Source organism: Capra hircus, chromosome 19 (genome assembly GCF_001704415.2).
Source record: "Capra hircus breed San Clemente chromosome 19, ASM170441v1, whole genome shotgun sequence".
NCBI classification, from domain to species: domain Eukaryota; kingdom Metazoa; phylum Chordata; class Mammalia; order Artiodactyla; family Bovidae; genus Capra; species Capra hircus.
Window position 1 is genome coordinate 21617051 of NC_030826.1, and position 27557 is coordinate 21644607.

The 27557-nt window shown below is 53.4% G+C and overlaps 1 protein-coding gene across 4 annotated transcripts in view; it reads left to right on the top strand.

The window, feature by feature from the left end:
• ABR (active BCR-related) overlaps positions 1–27557 on the top strand; it is a 188535-nt gene that overhangs the window by 131468 nt on the left and 29510 nt on the right. For all 4 annotated transcript variants that reach the window (XM_018064362.1, XM_018064365.1, XM_018064363.1 and 1 more), the window contains 10 exons: positions 3951–4003; positions 4570–4710; positions 6848–6969; positions 8621–8786; positions 12815–12937; positions 13310–13385; positions 13856–13960; positions 14690–14764; positions 17198–17295; positions 18374–18505. In XM_018064362.1, the coding sequence (XP_017919851.1) occupies positions 3951–4003; positions 4570–4710; positions 6848–6969; positions 8621–8786; positions 12815–12937; positions 13310–13385; positions 13856–13960; positions 14690–14764; positions 17198–17295; positions 18374–18505 (1091 nt within the window). The remainder of the gene's footprint in view (positions 1–3950; positions 4004–4569; positions 4711–6847; positions 6970–8620; positions 8787–12814; positions 12938–13309; positions 13386–13855; positions 13961–14689; positions 14765–17197; positions 17296–18373; positions 18506–27557) is intronic.

Consider the following 27557-nt stretch of genomic DNA (forward strand, 5'->3'; position numbering starts at 1 on the left):
CGTCATCCCTCCCACCAGGCAGGCGTTTTGTCTCGGCTTCTCTCAGTCACTTTGCTTTCATGTCTCCGTGGTAACCTGGAGCTCCTTGTTGAAGGCTGAACAGAGGGGGGCGGCAGCTTGCCGGAGGAGCGATGCTGAGGTTTTCCGGGCTCTTCCCTGTGACCTCTGCACGATCAGCTGCCCCCTCCCCTTCTTAGATGTCCTGTATAGAAGACTGCTCATGATGGAGAGACCCTGAGGTCGCCCCTCTCTGGCTGTCCCAGCTGGACAGCGCGGGGAGCACTAGTCAGCGGGCAGAGGCTGCCCTGGGCCCCACCCCTCAGCTCAGATCCTGACAGTCTGGACTTGAAGCTGGCCTGGTTGAAGATCGGAGGGGAAATGCCCTTCTCCATTTGGCCCAGGAGTTGGTCAAGTCTCCACTCTGCCTCTCTGAAGAGGAAACATTCGGCCCTTTGCTTCCTCTTTCTTTCCCAAAAAGGAAGCTTAGTTTTAGTGAAACAGGCCCGGGACCTGAAGTTCAGGGTTTCTTCCGCCCCTGAGATGAAGTCAGCTTCAAAGTGTGAGGGGTCAGGTGCGAAGGGGCCCTTACTGACCACACTGTTTGAACCTTCTCAGCCCCTCCAAAGGGTGCTGGTCTGAGGTCCCAGGGAGGCTGAGTGACTTAGGGCTCACTCTGGGCTTGCCTTGTGGTAGCTCAGTCAGTAAAGACTCCACCTGCAATGCAGGAGACCTGGGTTTGATTCCTGGGTCAGGACGATCCCCTGGAGAAGGAAATGACAACCCACTCTCCAGTATTCATGCCTGAGAAATCCCATGGACAGAGGAGCGTGGCGGACTACAATCCATGGGGTTGCAAGAGTCGGACAGGACCTAGCAATTAAACCACCACCACTGCAGTTGTCTGCCTTAGTGGTTATGAACCGAATGTCCACCCTCCAGGGCTCCATGCCAAACATGGTTGGTGGGGTGGGAGGCAAAGGAAGTCTGACTCAGGCCCCTAAGGAGGGGGCTCACCTTGCCAATAAGAGAGGCCAGCTCATCCACTCCTTGATGAATCTTTCCCAGAACCCTCTCAAGGACCACTGGGCTTCTGCTGGTGCTGCCCTCCCCCATGGAGGAGGACGGTTCAAAATTAGGGAGTACTGGTAGACCTACATTCAAAACCCAGCTGTCTCTTACAGCTTTGTGATTGTGAGCAAGTTACATAAAACTTCTCTGTACTTTGGAGAATTTTCTGCATATGTAAAATAGGACTAGTGATCATTGCTTTCCTTTTTTTTAAAAAAAAAAAAAGTGTATTTATTCCTTTGTTTGTTTATTTGGCTATGCCTGGTCTTAGTTGTGGCACATAGGATCTTTCGTTGCAGTATGTGGGGTCTAGTTCCCTGACCAAGGGTAGAACCCGGGGCCACATGTATTGGGAGCGTGGAGTCTTAGCCACTGGACCACCAGGACAGTCCCTTCCTTTTTTAATTAAAAGGAAATAGCATATGTAAAACAGTGCCATTGGACACAGAGTAAAGTGCTCAGCAAGCTAGAGAGAGACCCACCTTGCACAGGTCATGGCTTGTCTTTTAGGCACTGTGAATGTTGGTTGTGAAAGCCCTGATTGGGGAAGGCTTTGAGGAGGAGGGGGAGAGACGGGCATTGCAACTTGGTGAACGGTGTGGCCCCAGAAATGAGAACCACATGCTGAGGAGCAGGGTCTAGAAGGGGAGAAGCAGAGGCAGGGAGCAGGTGTGTATGGGCGGGAGAAGGTGGGCTGTGCACTCTGCATCCTCAGGGGAAGCAGGTGTGGGGCGTGGGGAGCACACCTATCACGGCCGCCCTGGTTCCCTCCATGTCTGACCGCGGCCCCGGGGCCCTGTCCTTGCTTTTGGCCTCTCCCCACCTTCCTCCCAGCTGCCCCTCCCCAACCTGGGGCTGATACATTAGGACTCAGTCCATGGCCACAATCAAGTGGACTCTTGAGGTGACTCGAGGCATATTAATAACCCCTCTGAAACCCAACCCGCCATTTGTGCAGACCTCTGAGCTTAGTCAGAAACCTCTTCCTCCTGGGACCCAGCAGAGGGATGGAGGGGGCTGACACTGCAGTATCAACTTTCTCTGGGTGGGAACTCGAGGGCCCACTCTGGCTGGTGTCTGCTGAACTTGCATTTTCTCTGGCTCTCTGGGGTTCTCAGAGAGTGATTTTCCCCTGCCCTGCAGATGGGCTGAGCCACAGGTGGGTACCCTAGACCAGGGGTCCCCAACCTCCGGGATCTCAAGCCTGATGATCTGAGGTGGAGCTGATATAATAATAAGAATAAATCAGAGTACACAATAAATGCAGTGCACTTGAATCACCCTGAAACCATGCCCCTCTTCCTGATCCATGGAAAAATTGTCTTCCAGCAAACCAGTCCCTGGTGCCAAAAAGGTTGGGGACCACTGCCCTAGACAGCCTCAGAACTTGCCCCTCCTGGGCTGGTGACTAATCTGTAACCTCATTGTCCTAGGATAGGCCAACCTGATCTTGTCCATTCTAGCTCCCATAGCCCCTTGGACGGGGAGGGGTTCTAGAAGTTGCTAGATTAAGAAAGGGCTGCAAATAAATCATGGGAGGTGTGTTTGCATGAAGCAGTGGTTTTCAACCCTTATGACATCTCAGAATCCACAAAGGAGCTTTGTAAAAATGCTGATGCCTAGGTTCTGCCCAGCAGAGCCTGATGTTTAGCTGATGGGAGAGGGAGAAAGAGGCATCTGAATCTTTTGAGAGTTCCCCACTGATTCTAACAGGCAGCCAAGCAAAGCTAGCAGATGAGGCTCAGGGCACACCGCTGAGACTGCATCTTCTCCGTAGCCAGCAGATTGTTTCCCAAAGTGACCATTTAGCAATGCGCAGGGTATTAATATCCAGGGCTTTGGGGAACTCTTCGGTTTGGGGGCTGGCTGGGACATGAGTGTCAGCCCTGGTACCTGTCACAGCCCGATCCCATGGGATACCCACTCTGGTCCTGCTCGCCAGACCAGCATCCTGCCTCTTACTGCTCCTACAGCAGGAGGGCAGAGGTCATGACCCCGTGGGCAAAGGTGCAGGACCAGAGCTGAACCACCCAGGCTGGGAGGGGCAGGGCGCAGCTGCCACAGGAGTTTTGTTCGGAAGTGTTGGTCGGCCAGCTGCCGCCTTCACCTGTTCCCTTGAATCCTGGCAATCCTCATTTGGTGTCCTGGTCGCCGAAGGGTGTGGCCCGTGGTGTGTGTGGGGGTCCTGCTGAGCTTGCATTTTCCCAGCCTCTTCAGGGGCTCTCTAACTCGAGGCCCCACCTGAATTCCTTTCGGAAATCTTTACCCCATCAGCTGCCACTTGAGAACGGAGCCTCTCCACGGCCGTCAGGCATGCCTCCCTGGTCCTCAGCCAGGAGGGCGTTGAGGGCATGGACAGGGGTCTTCCTCGTGGAGATGAGGTCAACTGCGTGGGTCAGAACAAAGCATGGCGTTCCCAGCTGGCGGGGCCAGGCCTTGGACCAGAGGGATATGAGAATGATGGGATATGGGGACACGTGTCTCCTTCCTGCAGTCTGGGGTCCTGGGTGTGACCCCTGTTGTCCCAGAGCTGTTAGGGGTAAGGCTGTGTAATTTCAGCAGAGGGTCCAGAGGAGCATCTGTGTCTGCTAGGAGCCTGGTCAGGTTGGGACAGGCCTGGGGGACAAATAGCCCTTCAAGAAATCATGTCCAGTGGGAGACAAGAGGAGGTGGGTGGGAGGGGGCTGAGGTCACCAGAGAGTTGTGTGTCCGTCTTTTAGGGTGAGAATGGAGGTGTGGTTGCTGTGGAATCCACTTTGGCCTCCTGTGAGTGGATGTCCATGCAGGGGAGAGAGGCGGCTCAGGGCACAGGCTGGCCCCTCAGGTCTCAAACTGCTCTCTGTCTTTCATCTGACCTGTCCCTGTTCCTGCTTCCCCAACAGCTCTGCTCTACAAGCCCATTGACCGAGTCACCAGGAGCACCCTGGTCCTACACGTGAGTGTCTCCCCGCCGAGTGGCCAGGGAGGGCTTAGGAGTCGGGGGGACCGAGCCCAGGGTGAACAAGCGCTGGTCATTGCCAACAGCCCGTGCGGGGAGTTGGGCAGAGGGTCCCTGGGCCCTGACTGCACCTGCCTGGCCTGTGGTGGCCATGCTGATGGGCCCAGGGCCTAAAAATAACTTGGCCACTAAGCTTGACTTTTGGCCAAATGCTCCCTGGGAGGCAGGCACTTCCTGCCTCCTCATTCCTTGCCTGGTCTCCAGTGTCCTTGGAGCAGCTGTAGGGTAAGTGGGGGGTGTCTCTCCCAGCTGCCTGGTGAGAGGAGACTCCACCTGGTCTGCACGGCCGGGGACAAGAATAATGACTGCAGCAGTAATAAAGGGGCACCACTGCCCTGCTGCTCTAACCCTAATTCTTCGTTCAGCGTTTGCAGGCACGACCAAGTTAGAGTAAGGGTCCCTAGTTGCCCCCCCTTGGAATTCTTTCCCCACTGTCTTCTCCCCACTGTCTTCTTGCTAAGCCCCACCCCGCTCCCCCCATCTCACCACCCCATCCTTCCCAGGACCTGCTGAAGCACACACCTGTGGACCACCCAGACTACCCGCTGCTACAGGATGCCCTCCGCATCTCCCAGAACTTCCTGTCCAGCATCAATGAGGACATCGACCCCCGCCGGACTGCAGTCACAACCCCCAAGGGGGAGGTGAGCTCAGGACCCAGTGGGGCTTGGCCCCCAGGGTAAGGAGGGTGCCCAGCACCAGCTCGCCCATCCCTGCTCTCCTGCTCACGTGGGCACCACTGCCCGATGCCCGGTGGCTCTCCAACCCTGACCCCCCAGTCCCAGCCAAGGACAGGCCTTCAGGTCCTGGGCCAACAGCTCAAAGTCCAGCATCTCATTACTCTTCATCATGGCCCACGGAGGCCGATGAGGAAACTGGGGCCTGGAGAGTCTCTCCAGATCTCCCACACAAGGTCTCTTGGCTATCAGTGTCGGAACTGGATCCTTTAGCTCAGGGTCCCTGACCTCTGGGCTGTGGACTGGTACCTCCTATCAGATCAGCAGCATCACTGGACTAGAAATAAAGAGCACAGTAAATGTAACGTGCCTGAGTCATCCCGAAACCATCCCCCTCACCCTCGGTTTGTGGAAAGTTGTCTTCCACGAAATCAGTCCCTGGTGCCGAAAAGATTGGGGACCGCAGCTGTAGCTGGGGTATTCTGTCAGCAAGCCTCAGGCGCTGACCCCCACACCAGGGCTCTGTATGTCTTGTTCTTGAATGCAACCGCCTCCTCTGGGCAGCATGATGTCCTCAGGGTCCCCTGGAAGATAATGGCTCAGGCTGAGGTAGCTTGGAGAGTCAGGGAGAGGGGGCTGAAGCTGCCAGGTGACTGAACTGTCCCAGGTGGGCGCCTGGATGTGGCTAGCAGCTCCAGTTCCCTGGGGGCCCTTTTTGCTGGAGGAGTAGGGGGTGCCTCAGTGAGAAGAAGCAATTTGAAGAATCAGAGGGACAGTTAGCCCCGTGGGTCAGCAGCCTGACCCACATATGGAGCTTCCTATCCAGAAGAGGTAATTAAGTGGTGTTCAGGAGTGAAGGCTGGCTGCCTTTCTGCTCCTTTGTAGTGTTTATGAGGTTCCAGTGTCTCCTGGGGAGGGAAGTAACGAGGGACAGGTTCTGGGGATTGGCTAATGGGACCAGCGCGCTGTCCCTGCGTGCAGCTCCCAGCCCCGGTTTGCAGACCCTGGAATGTCACCAGCTGGTTTGACTCTGGGGATGTCTGAGAGATCTCCAGAGGCCCTCGAGCACAACCAGTTTGGGATCGTTTTAATAGTGTGCTCTCTACGTGCTCACCTACATACACAACATATATAGGTCACACAGAGAAGTCTGAGACAGACCGTGACAGCCCCACGGAGGCCCGCTGGCTCAGGGTGGCGGGGAGGAGGCTCTGGAAGTTATGCGTGGAGCGAAATGCTCCGGAGCAGCCAAAGCCCAGGGTAGAGACAGCTGCAGGATCCCCAGGACACTACGACAGCCCCACAGCGGGAAGGCCAGGGTTCCCCATCCAGCCGCCTGAGGGGAGTTGCAGAAGCCACTCCGAGGCCATGTAAACAGGCCTGAGTGGTTCTGCAGGTGAAGTTCAGCTGAAACAAGATCAACATCTTGTGCAGAGTTAGGGAGGCATTTCTAGGGTGGAGATGGGTGGGGTATTTATGACCCAGGGTGGGTCCATCCAGGGGTGAGCTGTTGAGGGCTGCAGAGAAGTGGAAAGCTGCCACTTGTGGGCCATATATTACATGCCAGGCACTATACCGACTGTTCTACATATACCATGACTCCTGTGCTATGGAGGCCAATGTCATTATCTCCATTTTACAGATGCTAAGACTGAGGCTCAGAGAAGTCAGGGAACTTACCCCCAAGATCTCAGCCAGGAAGTGGCAGAGTCTGGATTCAAGCCCGTGTTAGATTAGGTGTTAGGTATGAGCTCAGTCATGTCTGACTCTGCAACCCTATGGACTGTAGCCCGCCAGGTTTCTCTGTCCATGGAATTTTCCAGGCAAGAATACTAGAGCTGGTTGCCATTTCCCACTCCAGGGGATCTTCCTGACCCAGGGATCAAACCTGCGTCTTTTGCGTCTCCTGCACTGGCAGGTGGATTCTTTACCATGACGCCACCTGGGAATTCCAAAGCCAGTGCTGCTAACCGCAAGGCACTAGGGTCCCTCCCTGGAGCCCCGCCCCCACCCCCACCCCCACCCCCACAGCTGGATGGGTGCAGGCTGGGCCCTGGGCTGACTCCCCCTGAGCAGGCGGGGCTGGGTGTGCCATCTCTCTCAGACGCGGCAGCTGGTGAAGGACGGCTTCCTAGTGGAAGTGTCAGAGGGCTCCCGGAAGCTGCGGCACGTCTTCCTCTTCACCGACGTCCTCCTGTGCGCCAAGCTAAAGAAGACATCAGCGGGGTGAGTGTGCAGGAGGGTTGGTGGGCGGGGGGAACTAGACCCCGCCCCCTGGAGAAGCCCGTCAGCAGCCTGGGGCTCTCTGCATTTTTTCCCCCTTTTTAAAAACGTATTAATTAATTTTATTTTGCTTCATAGGATTTTTCTAAAAATAAATCATGGTTTTAATTATAAATATAATACAACCAAATTACAGGGAAATAAACCCTGTCACCCACCCGAACATAAGCATCAGTCTCCTGCTGCTATATTTCCTTCCAGTTTTTTTTTAAATGTTCTTATTTTTTTCATATACTTGTAATCAGAGTGAATACCCAATTTGGGGCTCTGCTTTTTCCATTTCACGTCATAAGCATTTTCCCTGTTGCTGCCTAATCTTCATAATCATCATTTTACTTTCCTGCATGATGTTACAAGTGGATATGCCGTAATTTACTTAAGCATTCTCCTTTTATTAGACAGCTCTAAATTTTTGCTAACTGCAATTCAGTGAATATTCATTAAATCTGATTCTACCGTTTATTGAGTGCTTGTGCCATGCCAGGTGCCACAGCAAATGCTTTGAATATATTATTTCTAGTCTCCCCAGTGACTTCATAAAGTAGGTATTATTATCCCCATCTCACAGATGAGAAATAAGGCTTAGAAAAGTGAAATAAGTTGCCCAAGGTCATAGAACTAAAGTAGAGGAGACAGGATTTGAGCCTTAATCTGACTTGAAAGCTTCTTTTGAGCTCCATCTCTGTACCCAGTGATTAGTGTCTCTGTCACAAGCAGAAAAGGCTCTTCCATATGTATCCCTAGGTCTTCCACCCTTATTTTCTTACCACCTACAGTGTGCTGAGGGAGGCAAGCCACAGGCTTAATATTGCAGGGAAGTACAAAACAAAGTCCTGGGGAAAGTGAGAGGAGACGTTATTATTATGAGCTTCAGTAGAGGGGATGACGTTTGAGATGATTCTAAAGTAGAGGTGACAGTCGTAAGCATACATGCCTCTGCCTGAAGTCCTTTGCCCACGGCAGACATTACTAGTGGACCACAGCACTATTTCTCGTTGGACTTGGATATAGCTTTATAATCCTCAACTCATTATCCCATGTGACTTCTATTGATAAGAGGTGGCATTCAAAATTAATCTGTATTGTATCTCTAGCTAAGAAGATAAAGAATGTAAGTTATGTATAGAGAACCTGGAAGGGAAGGAAGAGTTGGATGGGGAACAGGAGAGACCACTCTTGCTGAGACACTAGAGGTGCGGGCTGCTTAAGAATGTCAGTCGTCCTGGGCCAGAAGAATGGCAGGCCCGAGGTCCAGAGCCCTTACCGCTGCCTGACCCTGCTGCTGCTGTTGCTGCTGCTAAGTCGCATCATTCGTATCCGACTCTGTGCGACCCCAGAGACGGCAGCCCACCAGGCTCCCTTGTCCCTGGGATTCTCCAGGCAAGAACACTGGAGTGGGTTGCCATTGCCTGACCCTAGAGCCTGACTATCATTATTCCACAAATGTTTCCTGATCAGGCTCCTCAGGGCAGGGATCATTCTTGCCTGTGACAAGTTCTCAGTCAATCCCTCTCAGGTGGTTTTTGGTTCCAGCAATTCAGGCCTGAAGATCCAGTTCCTCTGTGGCTCACATCCCCCTCTGACTTGTTTGCAGGAAGCACCAGCAATATGACTGCAAATGGTACATCCCCCTGGCTGACCTAGTGTTTCCATCCCCTGAGGAGTCTGAAGCCAGTCCCCAGGTGCACCCTTTCCCAGACCACGAGCTGGAGGACATGAAAATGAAGATCTCTGCCCTTAAGAGTGAAATCCAGAAGGAGGTGAGCAGAGCCTGGCATCAGCTGGGGCTGAGAAGTTGGCCGTTTTCCTTGTGGACCTTGGAATTGGGTGTGCCAGGGAAATGGAGGAAGGAGAAGTGATAAAATTTGGGAGTCTGACAAGGGAGGCAGGATGTAAGAGGAGGAAGGCCTTTCTTTACAATCTTCAAGATAACATGTCTGACCACAACAGATGAGCACTGGGCAGATAGAGGGTGGGCCAAGGAGTCAGTGCTCAGAATTTTGTGGGGTTAGTTATGGGAAGTTTCCTGGGGAACAGTGTATGCCAAACACTGCAAAAGCAAGAGGAGAGAAAGTCCTTCTTAAGGAAAAGCAGGATGTATGAGAAAGGAAGAGCCTGAGAGTCTCCTCAGAAATTGACGGATCAAGTAGGCAGATAAGCGAACAGAGGCGGCCTTGAAGATCACTTGGTCTAAAAATGCACAGAAAAAAAAAAATAAAAATAAAAATGCACAGAAGCTTGTATCCTGATAGAGAACTGAGATTCTGTCAAACACACATGGAACATTTACAGACAATTTATCATGTATTGCGCTGCGTTTTGTTGTTGTTCAGTTGCTAAGTTCATGTCCAACTCTTTGTGATCCCGTGGACTGCAGCCCACCTGGCTTCCCTGTCCTTCACTGTCTCCCTGAGTTTGCTCAAATTCATGTCCATTGAATCAGTGATGCCGTCCAACCATCGCATCTTCTGTTTCCCGCTTCTCCTGCCCTCAGTTTTTCTCAGCACCAGGGTCTTTTCCAATGAGTTGGCTCTTCCATCTGATGGCCAAAGTATTGGAACTTCATCAGTCCTTCTAATGAATATTCAGGGTTGATTTCCTTTCAGATGGACTGGTTTAGTCTCCTTGCAGTCCAAGGGACTCTCAAGAGTCTTCTCTGGCACCACAATTCAGAAGTGTCAGTTCTTTGGAATAGGAAATCTCAAATTAAAAAAAAAAACTGTACTGGTCATGTTGACAAACTACATTAGAAATCAACAACTAGAATATAGTTAAATATATACCTGGGAAGTTAAGACTTTCCAGGTAAAGAGGAAATCAAAAGGGAAACTGGAAGTTATTTAGACCTGCATGAAAGTGAGAGCACTCCATATTAAAACCCAGGGGATACAGCCAAAGCGCTCTTTAGAGGAAAATGTATGGCCTTAAATTCATTATATTTGAAAACAGTGGCTAGAGGAAAACACCCAGAAGGAGCCTTCCCCAAGAATGGAAAGAAGAGCATGGCGGGGTTTGGTTAGTTGGCCTGGTCGCTCCTCTTCACCCATCCAGGCTTGGCTTAGGCCTCGAGTCCCCAGATGAGCCTTCCCTGTTGTCTCCCCACTGTTGGGGTCTCGGTTGGGTGCCTGGCTTCCTGGTTCCTGATGTTTACCTCTTTGCTTGGCTTTATTGGCACTGAGTTGTTATTGCACACTCTGCTTTCTCTCCTCCCCACTGGAAGTTCAGCTCTAGGGAGGGGACTGTTTTCTTCAGTTCTGTGTGCTAATGCTCAGTTGCTAGCCTGCCAGGCTCCTCTGTCCATGGGACTCTCCAGGCAAGAATACTGGAGTGGGTTGCCATTTCCTACTCCAGGGGATCTTCCAGACCCAGGAATCGAACCAACGTCTCTTGCATCCCCTGCATTGGCAGGCACATGCTTTATCACTGTGCCACTTGGAAAGTCCCCTATGTCCTACTACTTAACATGTAATAAATAGGTGCTTTATGAACAGTTGTTGAAAGACACATGACCAGATGGCTTCTAAGGATTCTTTCAACCCAGATATCTTTTTCTGAACAGAGGAGCGGAAAACCACAGTTAATAACCCAGGGATGTTTGGTCATGGGAATGTCCTACCCTTGTGGCTTAGCTGGTAAAGAATCCTCCTGCAATGCGGGAGACCTGGGTTTGATCCCTGGGTTGGGAAGATCCCCTGGAGAAGGGAAAGGATACCCGCTCCAGTATCCTGACCTGGAGAATTCCATGGACTGTATAAGTCCATGGGGTTGCAAAGAATCGGACGCGACTAAGCAGCTTTCACTTTAACACAGTGTCCTAGGACTAGGGTACACCTGCCCAGAGGGAGCCCCCTGACCAGCACAAGTGTCCTCCTAAACAGCCAGCCCACCCTGCCTCAGGGGAGCCTATTTTCTCAGTTGGGTCTGCCAGCATCTGCACATCAGGGGCATCCTGCATGCGTGTCCCTTACCCGGTCCTGGGAGCTGCAGGGTCTGGGCCCTCCGTCCCGCCCCAGGTGTGCAGACGTGGCCTTCTGCTTCATTGAATCCGTGCTTACTGACTTCTGCTGGCTGCAGGGCTGCGCCAGATGCTCACAGACCTCCTTATCCAGTGGAGAAGGCACACATTCTTCTGTGTGACCACAGCATGTGACACAGCGTGATGAGAGTCACTGGGGACGCACGGTGTTCTCTGAGTCACACAAGCAGCAGCAATGTATTCTTTTAATAATATTTTCAAGCCTAATTTTTTCGCTAATCCCTAGTGTCACACTGACTTATTATAACAAGAAATACAATATCAGAGTGTGTAGAATAGAACTTCTTACCGTCCCCTCATCATTCCTAGTTTGAGATATATTCTTCTAGACGCGCCTGTGATCACACGTGTGTGTCTGTATTTTTTAATGAGATTAGACTACATGTGCCGTTTTGCAGTTTCATCTGTCAGATCCTTTTTCACAACTGCATCCTGTTGTCACTCGACAGCACAACGTATTTGGGTCTTTAGATGGTTTCTCGTTCTTTTCTCGGCACTTCTGTTTCTTTCCGGTAGATCCCCTACAAGTGGGATGTCTGGGGCAAAGGGCTTGCGTGTTTCATCGCCAGGTTTCCGTCTGCAGAGTTTGCATCCGATCATGTTCCCTCCAGCAGTGTGTTATCTCTGTTCCCCCACAGTGTCACAGCACCGGCTGTGAGCAGTTGTCACAATTCTGCCAGTCTGGTGGGTTTAAAAAAAAAAAAAGGCAGAGATGAATTCTAGCTGTAGAGCTTGAGGATGGCATTGGCATTGAGATGTGAAGCATAATAGTGGTTCATAAAAGGGAAGGGATCCTTGATACGATACGAACTGGAAAAATTGGAGCCAGCTGAGACGGGGAGCAGCTTATTAGAGAACAGGGAATAATAGCGTGAGACTGGGGTGGAAGATGCAGGGGACATGTGGCGGGCGTGGAAGCTAGAACCCAGCCCTGGGGAGGCCCCGTGGGGCCAGAGGTAGTGGGGGCTTTATTGCTGAAAGGTGTCTGCTGCTTTTAAGCAGGGTGTCTCGGTGGTACCCAGAATTTAATTTATGGAGTTGACTGAGTGATAGCCTAGAGATGTTGATGCCACTGGAAGATTTTTATTCCTTTGATTTATTTTATTACTTAGAGTTTCCAGGAGTAGGTGGCGTGCCACACCATGCAGGGCTATGTGGGAAAGCATGGGGTTTGGTCAAAAGACAGAAGGAGGGACTTCCCTGGGGGTCCAGTGGTTAAAACTCCGTGCTTCCAATGCAGGGGTACAGGTTCCATCCCTGGTCTGGGGACTAAGATCCCACATGCCATGCTGCGTGGGCAAAAAAAAAAAAAAAAAAGGGCAGAAGGAGCATGGCACATGCATGGCCCAGAGCCTAGACTGTGTTTTCCACAAGAAACAGCCTAGGACTGGCAAATCTGAATAAGTCAGCAGGCTCTGGGCTAGAGTGGTGGTGTCTAGTTGCCCTGGGTTACTTAGGGCAGAAGAAATCCTGGCTTGTGTTAAAGGAAAGGGTAAGGGTCTGTGGACTCCAGACTGACTGGTTTGCACATGAAAGATGCACTCGCAGGGAAGTCATTTACTGGCCTAGGAATTAGCGTGTCCTGCGAGGAGCATTTTTTTCTGTGGCTGACTGGCCTTCCCAAGACATCAAATTGTCATAAAATATAGGAAAAAAAAAAAACTATACAGAGGAATGCTGTATGTAGAACTACAGGGTGACAAGTGGAGTCCGAGTGCAAGGAGAACCGCCTGTGCCCTCTGTCCCCTGCAGAAAGCCAACAAAGGACAGAGCCGGGCCATCGAACGCCTGAAGAAGAAGATGTTTGAGAATGAGTTCTTACTGCTGCTCAATTCCCCCACAATCCCGTTTCGGATCCACAATCGGAATGGAAAGGTCAGGAAGGACGGGGCTAGGACAGACAGCCCCCTTCCTCCAGGGCTGCCCACTCGCTATGGCTTCTGGCCCTGAACCAGACCTGTGGAAATCAGGGTTTCAGGTGCCCCCCAACCCCCATTCCCAACAAGGCTGCATGGCCCCTGCCCTGGACTGCCTCTCCCCACGCGTGGAGAGCCGGTGCCCTCTGCTGGCCATCACTGGCACTGCCACTCCCATCACCAGGCTTCCTGGGGGAAGGCCTTCCTCCCACCTGCCTTCTCCAAGCGTACGGGTGCCTGGGTCCAAAGGAGCTTTATTGGGGGCCCCAGAATCCAAAAATGTCCTAGGCCTGACTGATCATTCTAGTGAATTCTCATCTCCTCTCTTCAGAGCTACCTGTTCCTACTGTCCTCAGACTATGAGAGGTCAGAGTGGAGAGAAGCAATCCAGAAGCTACAGAAGAAAGGTAACGCCCCACCTGTGCTCCACACTGCCCTGCTGGTGTCCATGGCAAGAGAGGGCCTTCTGCATTTCCAAGCACTTCGATGTCCACTGGCTCCTCTTTAGCCCTCCTAGTTACTCTGGAAAATGCCAGGGCAGGTGGTTCTTAACTGATGTTACTGATCAATTGAGACCCAAAGAATTTAGGTGATTTGCTTAAGAATGTATAGTGAATTGTCAGCAGGACTGGACCCAGAGCCCAAAGTCTGTCTTTCTGTCATGTACATAATTCATGAGCCTCTCCAATTAGACCCTGCGCTTCTTATCCCTCTGGCAGCACCCCTGACTCTCCCCAGCTGAGTGTCTACTCCCCCTTCCAATGACCAACTCTGCCCTTAGAGCTAATCTTTTTTTCCTGCAGTAGCCCTCAAAGAAGAGCAGTGGGTCCTAGTGGACCTGTGACGACATTCCGCTCTCTCTTGGCTCCTCCTACAGATCTTCAGGCCTTTGTCCTGAGCTCGGTGGAACTCCAGGTGCTCACAGGATCCTGTTTCAAACTTAGGACTGTACACAACATTCCTGTCACCAGCAATAAAGACGGTAAGATCTGGAATCTGAGATTGCTCAATCAGCAGGTCCAAGCCCCCGGGGTATTGCCAGGGCCTTCTACAAACACCTACCCAGTCACTTGGCTACCAGTAGCTGACCTCTGCTCCGCTGGGCTGGGAAGACTCAGTTGCCAGATACACAGGGAGTTTGAACAGATGTTTTTCTCTGCTGAGTCCCTGGATGGCGCCCAGCTCCTCCCTGGCGACCTCTGGCTGAAGAGAAGAATCTGGTGTCCTGGTGCACTGGGATTGTGATGTTAATATGTTCATGGAAGCAGAAGGCTTAAGCCTGGGGCAGGGTGGTGGTGGAGCGCAAGGTTAGGTGGGTTAGTGTGTGAGATATGAGGCTGGACCCACTCTTTGGCACAGAGTGACTTATGTTGGTTAATTTCCACTTTGGAAGGCAAGACTGAGGAGGGCAGCAGTGGGATAGGCAGGATTCATAGGAAGAGGGAAAGTGCCCCCAGGGATCGGGACTTAGTCCTGGCCCAGGAGGAAGGTGTGGACTGGCCGCCCAGGCAGAGTGGGGGGGAGTGCAGCAGCTCGCACTCTGGGGAGTAATGGACTGTGGACGCTTCTTCCTCTGGCCACCAGGTGGTGCTGTCGGACAAAGGCGCAGACTTGCTCCCATCCTTTGTGTAACCAACCAGCCAGGGGTGAGGCAGGGGAGGAAGCAGGCCTCTCATCACCCTCTTCCCTGGGGGGCTTTTCTCTCTTGCAGACGACGAGTCTCCAGGGCTCTATGGCTTCCTCCATGTCATCGTCCATTCTGCCAAGGGGTTCAAGCAGTCAGCCAGTAAGTACCCATGACCGCCTGCCCCAGGAAGAAGCTTCATTGTTCTTCCTTTCACAGAAAGTCCCTGTGGACCCATTGCGTGGGGCCTCCCACCTGCTCTGCCTTGGTCTGCCCAGGCTGGGGCCCTGCCAGCTGCTTTGAGGTGCGGGGCATTCCCCCAAAGGCCAAGAGCTAGCTCCTCTTGGCAGGGATTCATCCCTGCTCTCTGTCTCCAAAGTCTGCTCTGCCCTAAGCCCTTCTCTCCCCAGGTATTAGAAATATGGGGTTCCAATCTCACATCCACAGATCACAAGCTGTGTGACCTTGGACAAATCTCTTAACCTCTCTGAGCCTTCTCTTTTTTCTAGAAAAAAGGCAATCGTGCTTGTTAATACTTACCCAAGAGCCGGCTTAAACATGACATTTATGTGTAGGGCCAGCGCCCTGCTACCACACATGCTTTTTCCTTCTTTATCACCATCTGCTGTGTCCGTGGAGTTCTTAGTGTTTTACAAGATACAGTTACATTTTTATCTAACTTTTCTCCCTGTAGGAATTTGTGAGTTAGATGGCTAATAGTTTCTTCCCATTTGCCAGATGAGAAAACTGAGTCACAGAGAAATAAAAGGACTTAATATTATATAGGATCAGAAACCTGACTCCTCTCACTCCCTTCTCTTCCCCTCTGCCTGTCTTCCTGCAGCGCACCACGCAGCGGGTATGCCATTGACTTGCAAACGGTCAATCAATTAACATTCTCTGTGACACCTGGATTCCCGCAGCAGCTCTGCCTCCCTTCTCTGTGTTCCCATCACCCTGGGGCAGCACCTGTCATACTTTTTTTGCCACTTAAAATGTACTTCATGCACTGTGAGTTCTGAGAGGACAGGAGCCACGTCTCCTCCATCGCTGAGTGAACAGGAGCTCAAAATGCTGAACGAAGTAGTTTATTTCCAGACACCTATTGTGCTGCCGGGTCCCTTACTAGGTGCTAGAGAAAATGCAGATGTGGCCAGTGAGCTGACAGTGGTTGGCACATTCAGAACTTTTCCAGGTGCATTATCTGCTCGGAGCCTCCTGGCACCCTTTCTAGGTCGCTGATGCCGTTCCCACTTGTCACACAAAGAAGCTGAGGCCAGAAAGCTCCAGGGACTTTCCCAGGGCAGCTCAGCAGGGCACACAGGTGATGGAGTTGAATCCATGCTTTCTGACACCAAGGCCCACGCTTTCCCCTCTAGAGCAGCATTTCTCTCAGTGTGGCCAGGACCCCCTCACGCATCACTCGAGCTGTGCTGGTGGAACAGCACCAGCTTCCTGGATGCCCCCAGACCCACAGAATCTGCTGATGGGGGCATTGCCTGGGAATATTCCTCATCAGTCAGCTCCGTGGGGCTGCTCCACATACCAAGTCTGCAGCCCACTGAGCTGGACAGGGGCCCTCTTGTCTCCATGGTGACCAGATGTCTCCCCCTTCCTGTCTCTCTGCCTCCTGCCGGCTGGGATGGGCCTCAGGAGCAGACCCATTAGGGTGGGCGGCCCACTCCCCCAGAGCAGGGGTCCAACCTCTCAGAGTGGGTTGGGGCGCTCAGACATGGGGTGAGTTACGGCTCCAGAGTCACCCTTCACTTCCAGCCAGTCCTCACATCCTCCCTCCGCCAGCCCCCTGACCTGCTCGGACATTCCTTCTGACTCAGGCTTTGTGAATCTTCAGTCATGGCTGCTTGTCCTAGTAAACTGATCAGGTCCGCACAGTCCGGCCTGGCCTGCAGGCACCATCGTCTTGCCTGATCTCCAGGGGAGAGCAGTCAGGCACAGAGAGCATTTGCACAGAGCTAGGATTTGACCCAGACAGGCCGACTCCAAAGCCCTCCCTTTTATCCCAGAACTAGTCCCTGATGGGGGATTCCCTCACAGGGAAGCCAGTGAAGGGACGCTTCATACGCATCCATCTTTCAGCTGCCCAGACGCGCTCTCTGCTCTGATGGGGGCCCATTAGGCCTTCTGCTTCATTCGCCTGTTCACCTGCGCCCTGCTCAGATACCTGCTGTGCTCAGATACCTGGTTACATCCAGTCTGCATCACACACAGTGAGGGACAGCTCTCCCCAGTCTTAGCTCTGCAGGAGAGTCCTGATGGAGAACAGCCCAGCTGGGTAGCTTCTGGGGCCTGGGAGGGGCATGTACATCCACCCTCTGACCTCCGCCCCCTGCCCCTGATTCACACTAGAGGACTGGCTGTGGTTCCCCAAAGTCACCCCCCAGCACACACCATTACCCTGGGAAACAACCTAGGCAGCGCCCAGGGAGGGACAGGCTGCGGGGCCTGAGGCTGGGCGGGCATGTGTGGATTTGCAGAGCGCCCATGGGGACCCTGGGAAGACTGATGCATGATCCCCCTTCCCTCCTGGGTTCCTGAGCCGCGGGCCTCATTCGGTGTCTCTGCCTGTCCCCACAGACCTGTACTGTACCCTGGAGGTGGATTCCTTTGGCTACTTTGTCAGCAAAGCCAAAACCAGGGTGTTCCGGGACACAACAGAGCCCAAGTGGGACGAGGTGAGTGGTCCCCACAGGGACCCCGGGCTCATCCCCCACCATGCCCACCCTGCTCCCAGTGCTCTTGCCCTATCGTCTGGGGATGGCCAAGCCTGCTGCTGGGCCAGCTCCATCCCTCTGACCCCTCTGCCCTCCCCTCCCTGCTCATCTGGCTTCTGATCGTGGGTTTGTGTCTAGACACAGGGTCAGACTTCATTTTGGGGGGCTCCAAAATCACTGCAGATGGTGACTGCAGCCATGAAATTAAAAGACGCTTACTCCTTGGAAGAAAAGTTATGACCAACCTAGATAGTATATTCAAAAGCAGAGACATTACTTTGCCGACTAAGGTCCGTCTAGTCAAGGCTATGGTTTTTCCTGTGGTCACGTATGGATGTGAGAGTTGGACTATGAAGAAAGCTGAGCGCTGAAGAATTGATGCTTTTGAACTGTGGTGTTGGAGAAGACTCTTGAGAATCCCTTGGACTGCAAGGAGATCCAACCAGTCCATTCTGAAGGAGATCAGCCCTGGGATTTCTTTGGAAGGAATGATGCTAAAGCTGAAACTCTAGTACTCTGGCCACCTCATGCGAAGAGTTGACTCATTGGAAAAGACTCTGATGCTGGGAGGGACTGGGGGCAGGAGGAGAAGGGGACAACAGAGGATGAGATGGCTGGATGGCATCACGGACTCGATGGACATGAGTCTGAGTGAACTCTGGGAATTGGTGATGGACAGGGAGGCCTGGCGTGCTGCAATTCATGGGGTCGCAAAGAGTCGGAGACAACTGAGCGACTGAACTGAACTGAACAGGGTTATAGTTTGGGGTCTCCCATCCAAGTACTAATCAGGCCCGACCCTGCTTAGCTTCCAAGATCAGATGAGATACGGTGCGTACAGTTCAGGTTCTGTACTCCCCTTCCTCATTGATTCCCAGGCCTCCGGAGCTCCAGGGAATGAGGAAGCTGCTCCGGACCTCATGATGTGGTCCTCTCGGGCCTGCCTCACCCCCTCTCACCCTTGCAAAGGTGGGTCCCACCCCTGCTGGGAGCCCAGGTCAGCTGCAGGCGTTCAGCATCCTGTCTCGTCTTTCCCCAGGAGTTCGAGATTGAGCTGGAGGGCTCTCAGTCCCTAAGGATCCTGTGCTACGAGAAGTGCTATGACAAGACCAAGGTCAACAAGGACAACAACGAGATCGTGGATAAGATCATGGGCAAAGGGCAGATTCAGGTGAGAGGCAGGCGCAGCCAGGGCACCAAGGCAAGGGTGCCTGGGAGGCAGTGCCAGCTGGGAAGGTGTCCTTCTCTTCTACCTTCTCGGTCAGGGTGATTGGCCTCTGTGACTTGGGATCACAGCTATCTTGAGCAAAGTTCCCCGAGGTTGTCATTCTCCCGCTGCTGGAGATGGTGTCGTATTCTAGCCCCAGAGGCCCGTGTGTGCCTGGTTCCTTGGACTTCCACATCTGGTGCACTTGGGTCATCCACACTCCTGCAGGGTAGCCTGGAAGGATGACAGTGCCATTGTTTACACATCCCGTCTGTAGCCTTCTGATGGCTTTTTTCCAGAAATACTGTGTTAAGGATTCTGAGGTTGTATTGTGAACGCTGTATTAGATTAGCGGTGTCTGCCATGGAAGGAGTGAGAGCCCAAGCATGTGCTGCTTTCCTGGAAGGGTTGGGGATGTAGCTGGGCTGCTAGGGACTGGCCTCTGACCCCACTGCAAGGTGTGCTGGGCTTGACTCGCCTGTGCCAGGAGTTTGTTGGCTTAGGGTGGGTCCTGCAGTCCAGGCAGGGGCAGGTCCTGAGTCCAGATGAGAGGTATATGCGCCGCCGCAGCTTAAATGTACATAGGGAAAAGGGCTTTGTTTGCAGCCTGTGTTTTTGGAAATTCTGTTAAAGATTGTTGCTGTTCACTTAACCTGTCAAAGGGATGTAGGCTTGGAGGCGTGACATTTGGTGTGGAGCCATCCACATTCCATCTGACACCTTATGTGGCCTTGTGCTTATCACACAAGTGGCCTGGTTTGGGTGTGCATTCTTTGACCGTGCAATCAAGGGAATCCGTAACTGACACGCCCTGGGATTGAGCTGTGGGCATTGGGTGCTCTGGGCTTCTTAGCAGCTGTGCCAGGTGTCATCTGGGTGCGGGAGCTGAAGCTGAATGATGCTTCTTCCCAGGAATCGTTTGTTCTCTGATGCACTGTTGAGGCCGCAGAGGTTGGTATCTGACTCTTGGCTGGGTATCCTCAGTGGCAGAGTCCCCTTGGGGACTCGTGTGGTCCCCCTACCCTGTCTCAGGTGCCTGTGTTTGAACAAGGAAGATGGCAGTATTCGGTGGGGGCCCGGCCATCTGCCTCATGACACCCCATGTTCCTGAGCATATCCCTTCTTAATGCTGGGGACCTGCACCTCACTCTTCAGCACCGTCGCCAGGGAGACGGTGCTGCCAGGCAACCAGGAGCCGGTCCTTCATTATTTAGGGAACAGGAGCTGATGGGAGCAAGCTCTAGATTTAGTCCCAGGAAGCAACTTCCTGCAGAATAAGGACTGGGAGCCCCATGTCCATGTCCCTGGGCTGCCCATCTGGCCCCAGGAGATGCCTAGCCAAAAAGCATGACGGGTGCCCACGCCCTCCAGGCCATTAGTAACTATGGAAGGGTTAAAACGGTGTTCCGAGCAGCCAGCTCAGGGGGCACCATGGACGCCGACCTCCAGGGCTCTGCAAACCCGGATTCCAGGGCTCGATGGCATCGTCCCCACCTGGACTCGCAGTCCTGTTGCTTCCCTCCCTCTCACTGCTGTCAGCTGCATGGGCCCCAGGGGAAACACACCATAAATCATTACATCTTGGAGACAGGAGCAGATGGAGGTTGTGGGGGAAGGGGAAGAAGCCAGGTTATGTTTGGCAAAGCCGAGAGCGCAGTCTGGTAAGGAAAATGTTTCTGTGTTTAAGCTTCGAGGAATGTTAAATGCCTGGGAGTTGATATTAAAAGAAACACAAACCTTCCTGCTGCCAGCTGACCTGGGCCTGTGAGCGGCCAGTTCAGAGCCAGCGTCCTCTCTGGAGGGCTTTGAAGTTGCCCAGCCCTCAGCCCCCTGAGGCCCAGCCCTTGGTCTTCAGCCATGGAGCCGTCTTGCCCGCCTTCTTCCTATGGATGGGGTGCGGAGAGGGGGTGATCTGTCCCCACCAGGGGTGCGCCGTGCGTGTGAAGTCCACTCACTCTTCTGAGGATGCCTGGGCTGGGTTGGAGAGGCTTCATTGAGCCATTTCCACGTGGCCAGGCCCCGCGGGGCCACGGAATGGTCTGTTCCCACAGCTCGCTCCCACCTCCCTTTCCCTCTGGTGTCCAAGGAAGGGAGTTGGCACCAGCCTCTGGCACTTGGTTCCGTGCCCCTTCAGCAGGCGCCGAGGATGTTAGTGCCATCCTAGTGAGGTGGCCTCACAGTAGGGGCCGAGGCCTTGGGGCCATTCAGGTAGCCTGAAGGAAGGGCAGGGGGAGAAGGCCCACCCCCTGCGGCCCCCACTTCTTCCTAAGGCCCTCCTTGCTCAGCCCATCCAGGGAACAGCCAGAGACCCCAGGCATTTCCTCCCAAGTGAGCCTCCCTCTCTGGTTGGCGGTGGGGGCAGGGACCCCAGGGCGGCAGGCTGGGGGCGAGGAAAGGGCGGCCTGTAGTGAAGGACAAACGGCAGCGCTAATCACCAGTGTGTGTGTCCAGCATTTGCACTCTTGGAGGCTTGTTTCCAAATGTTCTCATGTGGTCCTTGTAACAGCTCTTCCAGGAAAAGGACAGTCGCATCCGCCCCATTTACAGACAAGGACAGACAATGTGGCCCTGGCGTCTCCACTGGCAGTGCAGGAAAGGCCCCGCTCTCTACACTGTGTCCCCGTGGGCCGGGCCTTCATCAGGGAGTCCCCTAGCCTGGGTGAAGGGCACTGCGTGGCTCGTGGCCTGGGGAAGGAGCCGGGGTGACTTCCCCTCCCCACATCCTGCTCTGGCCTCTGTGTGTGCCCAGTCATTCAGTCGTGTCCGACTCTTTGCAACCCTCTCTGGGCTGTAGCCTTCCCGGCTCCTCTGTCCATGGGATTTTCCAGGCAAGAATACTGGAGTGGGTTGCCATTTCCTTCTCCAGGGGATCATCCCGACCCAAGGATTGAGCTCATGTCTCTTGTGTCTCCTGCATTGGCAAGTGGGTTCTTTACCACTGCGCCACCTGGGAAGCCCGCTCTGTGGCACACGGTGAACAAAGGGCTTCCTTTGTCTGGAGTCCTCTTACCTCCCAGCAAGGGACATGTATTGCTGCCTGGTGTACCTGGAAGGAAGCAGAATGAGTGTTCATGGAAAAGAGCAGGGGAGGGGGACTTCCTCTGCTGCTGCTGCGTGCCTGGTACTGACTGGCTGCTCTGAGGTGTGGGGGCCCAGCCTCAAGGAATCTACTGGCCCATTGGAAAGACAAGTGTATCACTATATGCCACGCCGCTCGGCCACAAAGCAAGACGCCAGTGACGATGATGGGGAGGGTGATGATGTTGATGATGGGGTGGGGCTTGGGAATAAGAGCCCTACCATCAGAGAGCCCTCCCATCAGAGAGCTTTCTCTGACCCGCACACTGGGCTAATACAGCGGTTACCCCCGGGGACCTTCATAGTCTCCAACGGGGTAGGAAAGTAATGAGTTTATAATTTTCTTGGTTTTCCTTTGTGGCTGCACCAGGTCTTTGTTGCAGTCTGCCGGCTTGTCTGCTAGCAGCCTGTGGGATCTAAGTTCCCCGACCGGGGGTTGAACCTGTGTCCTTGGCATTGGGATCTCCGAGTCTTATCCACTGGACCACCAGGGAAGTCCCCTTCACAATTTTAAAGTTGAGAAAGCTGAGGCACAAAAGGGTTAAGAAACCTGCCGAAGGCCAGGCAGCCAAGTAGGAGAGTCGGAACTCTCCAGGGCCCCTGCCTGGCCCTCCCCAGGGCTCTCTGTTCCCCCACTGTTCCCTGCATAATAAGACACAAACTTATGCCCCAGGAATTCAAATGAGGAGTGATCCTGGTGGGTAGGAGTTAGGGAGGCTTCCAGGAGGAGGTGGAATGAGAGAGGTTTGAGAGCTGGGTTTTTTTAATTCCCAAAGCTGTGTTTATATTAAAAGGAAAATTGCCATAATAATAATGAGGCTTGAAACACGATCACAAACCGTCCTGACTCCCACTCCTCTGAACCAGCCATTTTATTTTGTGCCTTTTCCCTTCCTTGGGAATGTAGATTTTTATGTAGTTTTAATGATAAGTGCATATTTTGTCTTGTTTTTTCTATTTCCACGTAACATTATCATAAATCTCCTTTTTTCTAGGGCTGAAGATAGTCTTTATAATTGCCTTGTTTGGGGGTTACATTGTCAAAAGTACTTTATAAAAAATCATTTTACATAATGGCCAGCCCATTAATTGCCATTTTAAGGCTCTGTTATTCTAGCAAGGTGGGCAGGCTCTGGATCAGCAGAAAGGAGTGGGGATTCCGGGGGAAGGGCCCACGTGGCCCAGAGCAGGGAGGCAGGAATGCACAGGGAGTGTCCCAGGAAATTAAGGAGCCCGCCTGCCCTGCGCTGAAGTTATGGTGAGCAGTGCCAGTAAGAGGGCGGTTGAAGGAATGAATAAAAGAGGAGGAATTCATAGTGTTTATGTCAGCAGGAATCCTGGAGGGTGTTTTTTCAATTCTGATTTGCGGGGAGCAGGAAGCTGAGACCAGAGAGGGTGAGTGACATAGCTGCAGTCACACAGCTCGTTGGTGGTTGAGCAGGGGCCCCAGGTTTGGGATCCTGGTCCCAGTTCGGTCTTGCTTGATCGGCTGGTGGCCAAATGAGGGAAATGAAAAAAAGCCCCTGGATGGGGCAGCGGCAGACTGGGATGTCAGCCCATGACTCTCAGGGGTCTGCCCTTTGTCGCTGCAACTTTGGTAGAAGATCCCCGCTGCCTGGAGCGTCTCTGAGCCCCGCCTTCCTTCCCTAGACTGCCTCCTTGCTGCCATGCCCCAACCCAGCCCAGGAACCCCTCAGCCAGGAGGCCCCCCTTCCTCCGCCTTGGCTGCCTGGCCCCAGGAGACTCCTGCGTGTTTATCCCTGTCTATTTCCAGCCCTGCCGCTCCGGGCTCCAGATGTGCTGTCTCAACTGGGACCTGCTCGCTGGCCCGTGAGCTTATTCCCAGGATCCAGCCCTTGTTGACCGGCCGGGCCAGAGGGGAGAGTTCTCCCAAAGGATCTCACAGCTCAGTTCCTGCCACTGACTTCAGACCGGAGAGGGGTCATGCTCTGCTCCCCCATTCCCAGTTCAGCCAGAAGCCTTCAGTTCTACTCTCCCTGGTGGGAGGCAGCTACACTCCTGTGAGCCGGCTGGGGGCCGCCCTCCCCGGACATAGGAGAACTCAAGACCCCAGCGTGAGCCAGGGGCAGGGCTCCAGGCCCAGAAGGAAGCCCCAGCTGTCCTGATGCCTGGAGGGATAACTCCCCACCTCCCCTCCACTGCCCCCTACTCCCCCATCCCTGATTGCAACATTCAGGCCTGGTGAGAGCCTCCACCCTCTCGTCTTCCTCCCATCTGGAGCTTGAAGCCTGTGTCTGAAGCGGGAAAGGAGAGTAATTTCTTTGACATTCTTGACCTGGCTACTTGGAAACTTGTGAGGGGTTAGTTATTAGAAGTGAGGAGCTCATGAAGGCCAGTCCCCTGCCTTCAGAATTAAGAGTATTCTCAGAGACAACATCTAGACCCACTTTTTGGTTCAACAGTGATAAAATATATATATACTATGAAATTTTCCATTTTAATAATTTTTAGGTGTACACTTGAGAGATGTTAAGTCCATCCGCATTGTTGCGTAGCCATCATCACCATCCGTCTCTGGAACTTTTTCATCTTCCCAAACGGAAGCTCCATACCCATTACACAGAAGCTTTCCATTCCTCTTCCCCAGCCCCTGGCAACCAGCGTTCTGTCTTCTCTGAATTTGACTGTTCCAGGTATCTCATGTAAATGGAATCCTGCAACGCTTTTCCTTGTGTGACCAGCTTACTTCATACAGCCCAGTGTCTTTAAGTTTGGTCTACATAGTTTGATAGAACAACAGACTTTCCTTCCTTTTTAAGGCTGAACAACGCTATATGTGTAAACTGGATTTTGCTTATCCATTCATCCATCGATGGACGTTTGGGCTGTTTCCACCTTAGACTTTACTTTTAAAAAAAATTAATTTGGCTGCATCGGGTCTTAGTGTAAGGTCTTCACTGCGTTATGTGGGATCTTTCGTTGCCACTCTCAGGCTCCATGGTTAGGGCACAAGCCTCGTGGCATGTGGGATCTTAGTTCCCCAACCAGGGATCAAACCTGCGTCCCCTGCATTGCAGAGCAGATTCTTAACCACTGGACCACCAAGGAAGTCCCCGACTCTCTTACATTTAAGTAGGAAAGAGCATAGTTTCTGAGGATGGAGTTTCTCCGCTCCTTCCCTCCAGGCCCAGGGTCACCATGTCCCTCCTCCACCCATAGTTGCTCATCTCTCTCCGGATATAATAGGAGAGCAGGCCTCCACACCCCCAGGACACAACTGGTCATCATTAGCTTTTTTTTAAAAAAAAAAAGCATCATTTTTTAAGTTGAACTATAGCTGATCTACAATGTTGTGTTAATTTCTGCTGTGTGGCATAGTTCCATGATGGTTTATCATAGGCTATTGAACATAGTTCTCTGTGCTATCCAGTAGGACCTTCTTATTTATCCATTCTATATATAAAAGTTTATATTGCTCATCATTAGCGTCTTCTAGTTAAAGAAAAGAGCTGCCCCACCGCTTTCTCCCCCGCCGCCCCACCCCCACCCTGGCTAGGCCCTGTCTCCTCCGGTCTCCTTTCCTTACCTGGCTGCCCTCCCTTTGGTCAGTGGTTTAGAAAGATTGAGTGTGGAGTGCGGTTTACCCTGACAGTGTAGGAAGAACCCTGGACTGAGAGTCAGAAAAAGCATCCAGGTCCCTTGACCTCTGGGGGCCGCAGTTTCTTCATCTGTTAAATGGGGACAGTTACCCCCATGCTGCCTCTGTCACAGGCTTGACATGAGGCTCAAAGGATGGAAGGTCACTGAAAGAGCTGTCAGTGCACATCCACGCTTTCGCTAGTTTATCCGTGCATTTCTGCTTGTTGAGCTCCCTCTAAGTGGCAGGCACTGTGCAATGGATGCAAAGAATGAACGGGACCTCCCCACGTAGCGAAGAGAGCAGAAGAGAACTGGGATCATTCAGTCAGCGTTGAAGGGGCTTTGAGGCCAGATGGATCTGGGCTTCAGTCTAGCTTTCATTATTAGTTGGGAGAACAGGTTAGTTGACCTCGAGCCTCAGGTTCCTCACCTGTAAAATGGGCTGTCAGGAGAACTGAATGGGAAAGTGCGTGAGGCTCTTTGCGGGGCCTGGCACAGAGCCTGTCTAGTGACGTCAGCCTTTTGCCTGAGCCAAGCAGGACCAGGTCCACGTCCTCCACCTTCCTGTGGGGATTCTGCGTGTAGCTTGTCAAAGCCTTCTTGCCTCCAAAGGCTGTCATCTGCAAGTGGCCCCTGTGTTTGGGCCTCAGGCTGGCCGAGGCCACGTCTGTTTTCTTAGGCTGGTGGATCCAGATGGGCTTTGGTGACCCAACCTCCGAGGGGGTGGGGGGTCAAGGTGGGGGTCCTCACTGCCTGACAGCCTGAAGTTTCCCTCCTGCGCCCCTACCCCAGGCTAATTAGTTCCAGGCTTGTCCCCGTGGAGCCGTGCTCACCTTGGCTTGGTGTGGTCAGGCCCAGAGCGAGTGATGAGCTGGGAATAAGGGGTCATTGTTGGAGGGAGCTGCGTCTGATTTCAATTGCTCTGCAGGGCATACACGAGTTGGGAGTGAGCATGGGTCAGGAGCCTGCTGGGGCGGCAGTCCAGGGCTGCTCAAGCCCAGTTCCTTCCCTCTGGTCCCCCAGGGGTCTGTTGTCCCCATTTGACTCTTCCCAAGGGTCTAGCGTGCCAGCTCTATTGCCTGGGGAGCTGGGCTCTGGGGTGCTAGCTGGGTTGACCTGGAGCCCCTTCTGCTCTGGTACCGCAAGATGCTTGGGTCCCTCCCTGGGTGGAATGACCAGAGGGGTGTTACTGTGGGTCCTTGGCACCTTCTCCCAGGCATCCTTCAGGGCACACCTGCCACAGTTGAGCCCTGTCCCCGAGAGTGTCTGGTCTTGACTAGGATGGGGGGCAGCTGAGAGAAAACCTTGCCTGCAGGGGCAGTCAGAGCTTTCATCCCAGCCCTGAATGCCCAGCCTGGCACCTCGCAGGCTAGGCAGCTCCCTGTCCTGGGACCCCACAGTGGTCGTGCCGGGTGTGGCTTTCCAGGCTCTCCCCTGGAAGATGGGCCTCTCCCTGCCCCCAGAGTGGGCTGGGTGTGCGAGTCCTGGGGACCGTTTGCATCTAGAGTCCGTGTTTTAGATCCCTGCTGCCAGCTGCTCTCAGCAGGTCCCCAGGGGGCCCCTCCCTTGGCTGCCATCATCACCCTGTGCCAGCCCGGAGGCACCAGGACTGTTCCTCTCCCTGCTTCTAACACCCTCCCCTCCTCCTCCCAGGGCCCAGGTGATTAGAGCTGTTTCGGATCCATTCTCTGTTCAGTGCCTCACCTGCCATCTTCACAGCAGGTCTGGACGGCTTGGTTGTACTTGGAGCGGGCAGTGGGGTGGGGGAGAGCCAGGGCCAGGATCCCATGAGAGGGCCCGTCCTGCTCTCCACAGGCCTCCCCAAACTTGCAGACCACCTCTCTTCTGGCCCGTGCTCAGCCACCTTCGTCTCCCGGGTGTTCCTGATCTGGGGAGCCTGGGCTCTGCCAAGTGGGTTCTGGAGACAGGTAGCATTGGGCAGGAAGCAGATGGAGGCTCAGGTCTCCTCTCTCCCTCCTGCCCCGCATGGGAATGCCCCCTTGGCAGGCGGATGTGGTGCCCACTCCCCCCCACACCTGGCAGGGGTGAGAGGCAGCAGAGAAACTGATCCAGAGAGGACTTGGGAACTGATTCTGGCAGGCCCTGAAAACAAACAATCCCACCTCTTAGCAAACCAAGGGAGGGTGTTATCCCCTAGACTCAGAGGTGAAAGACTCAGGGTTTATCCCCCTCTACCACCTAATAGCAAAATGACCTCTCCGAGTGCTTCCTCTTGGACCTGTGTGAGGCCTAGGTGAGTCCTTGGCGGTGACAGCGCCTGGCTTACTGCATGCTCCTAGTAACCGCTAACCTCCCTGCAGGCGGAAGCTGTGACTCC